The sequence below is a fragment of the Quercus suber genome, unplaced genomic scaffold (assembly GCF_002906115.3).
Source record: "Quercus suber isolate HL8 unplaced genomic scaffold, Cork oak 2.0 scaffold_697, whole genome shotgun sequence".
NCBI classification, from domain to species: Eukaryota; Viridiplantae; Streptophyta; class Magnoliopsida; order Fagales; family Fagaceae; genus Quercus; species Quercus suber.
In genome coordinates, this window is record NW_027070138.1 from 77,070 (window position 1) to 81,319 (window position 4,250).

The 4,250-nt window shown below is 35.8% G+C and overlaps 1 protein-coding gene across 1 annotated transcript; it reads left to right on the forward strand.

Annotated features, from left to right (window-relative positions):
- Positions 1-1,572: 1,572 nt before the first annotated feature.
- On the forward strand, positions 1,573-1,911 carry LOC136064489 (disease resistance protein RUN1-like). Its single transcript, XM_065766273.1, has one exon. The coding sequence runs from the start codon at positions 1,573-1,575 to the stop codon at positions 1,909-1,911; it is 339 nt and encodes a 112-aa protein (XP_065622345.1).
- Positions 1,912-4,250: the final 2,339 nt, after the last annotated feature.

The following is a 4,250-nucleotide window of genomic DNA, read 5'->3' on the forward strand; positions in this document are numbered from 1 at the left end:
TGTAGGGCATAAAAACGCACTATAGGGCTCCCTGAACCTGGTATTAAACACTTATGAAAAAATTTTGCTGGAAACGCCGCTATAGGGCTTTAAAACGTCACTATAGGATTTAAAAACGCCACTATAGGGGCGATAAAACTATTTTTTTTTTTTTGCATGGACTCAAGTTTCTAAAACTCGAGATTTATGTAAATGGATCTCGATTTTTTAAAACTCGAGATGTTACTTTCCCTTATAGTTTCAAGCATTGTCTAACTAACTATATACAACCATTTCCACAGTTATTCTGCANTTTCACAATAAAGTCTATATGACAAGTTGTTAATGATAGATAAAAAAAAAAAGTAATAATGTCACTAGTAAGTCAAAATGAGAACCAATAACAATTTATTGTGTAAAATTTATTATGAGATTGTTATGAAAATATTGTATTAATAACACTATTTTTTTTCTAAAGAAAATAGGACTAATTTTAAAAAGCTAGAGATACAATAAAATGTGACAATATTTTGACAATACTATTTATTTTTAATTGTGGTCAATCTTAGTCTAATAAAAGATTTAATACCTCAACTGTTTTGAAATTTTTGTGATAATTTATTGTGTCCTAGTACAGTTGTAATTTTCATTTTGTAAATTTATGGACACGTATCCCAATCTACCTTTTACTTTTTTTTACTTTTTTTTTACTTTTTTTTTCCCCCTCAACCACACGTTTCCCTTCACCCTTATCTTGAATTTTTTTTCTAAATAACAATAAATATTAAAATATTTAGTTAGTTATCACGTTGCAAAAGAAAGTTGAAAACTAGCATCTCGAGTGTCTAAAACTCGAGTTCCAAGGTAAAAATCAAGTTTTTAAGGCTTGATTTGTAAAAAAAATCCAAGTAAAAATCGAGTTTTAAAAACTCGAGTTCGAAAAACGCTGCTATAGGGCTTAAAAACGTCACTATAGGGCTTAAAAATGGAGTTATAAAAAAATTTAGCAGAAAAACACCGCTATAAGGCTTTAAAACGTCAATGTAGGGCATAAAAACGCCACTATAGGGCTCCCTGAACCTGGTATTAAACACTTATGAAAAAATTTTGCTGGAAAACGCCGCTATAGGGCTTTAAAACGTCACTATAGGATTTAAAAACGCCACTATAGGGGCGATAAAACTATTTTTTTTTTTTTGCATGGAACTCAAGTTTCTAAAACTCGAGATTTATGTAAATGGATCTCGATTTTTTAAAACTCGAGATGTCTACTTTCCCTTATAGTTTCAAGCATTGTCTAACTAACTATATACAAACCATTTCCACAGTTATTCTGCACATTCCCCCCCCCCCCCCCTGTCTTCTTCCACCTTTATATTCTCCCATCCTTCTCTTCTTTCTCTGCTTCTCATCTTCTTTCTACTTCTCATTTTCTCTAATAGAGCTAGCTTTACGTTCCTTGCCATAGGGCATTCTTCTTACAGAAAGTAAGATCTCATAAAGCTTTGATAACTCTCTTTCCAAATTTCTATTTTCTTTGTTCTGCAACTTTCTTTGTATCTTTCCACAAACAAGCTAGTTACTAAGTTTCCAATGGTTCCCACTAGCACCGAAACACCCTCTTCATCATCATCATCATCTTCTTCTTCAATACCTGGTTCGGATTATGATGTTTTTCTCAATTTTCAGGGTGAGGACACTCGCCATACCTTTACAGATCATTTATACGAGGCATTTAGATTGAGAGGCATTGAAACCTTTAGAGACAGCGAAAAACTCCAACTAGGACAAGAAATTGCTTCTGAGCTTATACAAGCAATAGAAAATTCCCAGTATGCAATCGTTGTTTTCTCAGAAAAATATGCCGATTCTTGGTGGTGCTTGGATGAACTTGCTAAAATTGTTGAATGCAAAAAAAAAGAAGGGACTTAAAGTGCTGCCCGTCTTTTACCACGTAGATCCCTCCAACGTACGGAAGCAGATTGGGCTGTTTGAAAAAGCCTTTGACGAACATCAGAGAAATGGCAGATTTGACAGAGAGAAGATCCAGAAATGGAAGGATGCTATGAGAGAAGTGGGGAATTTAGTCGGCGAGCATTTACTGCCACATCAAAGGTAAGATCGTGGTTTTTTTTAGTAGTATTTTTTACACTGTTAGCATTCTCATCTCAAAACCTGTTAACATTCTCATTTTTTACACTGTTAGCATTCTCATCTCAAAACCTGTTAGCATTCTCATTTTTTACACTGTTAGCATTCTCATCTCAAATTTTTTGAAAGTCTTGATGAGAATGCTCTTATAAAGGATTTTAAAATTTTTAGCATTTAACACTTCAAAAACCCCCCTTTATTTATTATACACTCCCAGTTTAAGATTCATCAAACATCAAACCTTCTATATTTTTTACCATTTCATTTAAATAATACGAACTTCTCATTAAAATATTAATAAAGCAACTACACCAATGTTAGGACATATATGTTTTAACTTGTTTAAGAACATATGTCACTTAGTTATGTAAATTGGCTAATCCTCTGACAAAACGCACTCTGCTTGTAATTGGGTAATTCTAGGTGTTTTTAATACTTCAAGAAACAATGTTTCAAGGTCAAGTGTTGAAGTCATCAAGTCTGTCCAAGAGAAAGCAAGTTGAAGTGCAGAATTTATAAATCTCGACACCTCTCGACAGCTACCTTGACACCTGCTATCTGTCGAGATTTAAAAAGTCAGATTTCCAATATGATTTTCTTGGGATCCGTGAATATGTTTTTGAGCTTTCTTTTCTTCTAACCCTAAACATATAAAAAGATTATTTTAAGAGCCGTTTTGGGTGACACAAGTTGCATTAGCATTGAGCAATCTCTGTTTAAGCAAATTGTGATCAACAGACGAAGTTCTTGACCTAATTCATCTTCCATCAAGAAGTTGTTGTGTATTTGCACCATAGGGTTTTGTAACCAAGCATCTTCCTGCTATTCATCATAAAGGATGATCTGAAGAACTTTGCAGCCAACCATTCCTTCTCAGTTGGTGTTCTGAAGTCGCGTACTTGGATCCGCGCATTGGTTAGTCACGTACTTGGGAGCCGTGCATCAAAGGTGGAGACTGTCACCACAGATCAAGTCCAATTGGGTATTGGGGTAAGGGTTCAACTGTAGGTTGGTAAGGTACTTGAGATTCCTTTACTTGTAACCACTTGATTTGATAATAGTGGAGTTTCGGGAGTGGTGACCTAAAAATCACCCGGTGGGGTTTTTGCTATTAGGGTTTTCCCCATTCGTAAACAAATCACCGAGTTATTTATTTTCCGCTGCATATTTAGTTGATTGGTGATTTGTTTGTGCTTCCATAAAATTTCATGATTAATTGATTAATTAAGTACTTGGCTAAATTAATTAATTAGGGTTAATCACAAGGGGTCATTCAGATTGTGACCTATCAAGTGGTATCAGAGCAGGCACACTCTGATTAGGTTTTAATCTTTGCTGTGTTTGATCCATTGACCCCTGTTTGTCATGGATAGAGGACAATCTTTGATTATACCTCCTTTATTTGATGGCATTAACTATGCATACTGGAAAGTACGCATGAGAGCTTTCTTGCAGTCTTTAGATGAAAATGTGTGGCAAGCTGTAGAGATTGGCTGGACTAAGCCAACAGAAGATCCGGCCAATTGGGATGATACTAAGATCAAGGCGGTTAACTTCAACAGCAGAGCGTTAAATGCCCTATTTAGCGCAGTCACAAATGAGGAGTTCAAAAAGATATCCTCAACTGAAACTGCTAAGGAGGCTTGGATCATCCTCCAGACTACCTATGAAGGCACAAAGGCTGTCAAAGACTCAAAACTTCAGAGGCTCACTACAAGCTTTGAAGAAATTAAGATGGAGGAGGATGAGTCATTTGATGAGTTCTATGTCAAGCTCAAGGACATAGTGAACTCAGCCTTCAATCTTGGGGAAACCAACCCAGAACCCAAGATTGTAAGAAAGGTGCTCAGATCTCTACCTGAGAGATTCCATGCCAAGATTACGGCGATAGAAGAATCAAAGGACATTGACAAGATTCCTTTGACTGAGCTGGTAGGAAACTTGCAAACCTATGAGATAGGATTATCTAGGATTGGCAAGTCAAGTAAAGGTAAAAGCATGGCCTTGAAGGCAAAGAACAGTGATACAGATGAGTCTTCCGATGATGAAGATTCTAAGATGAAGTCCTACATCACTCGGCAGTTCAAGAAGTTTATGAAGAATGCCAATGGAAGGAGCTT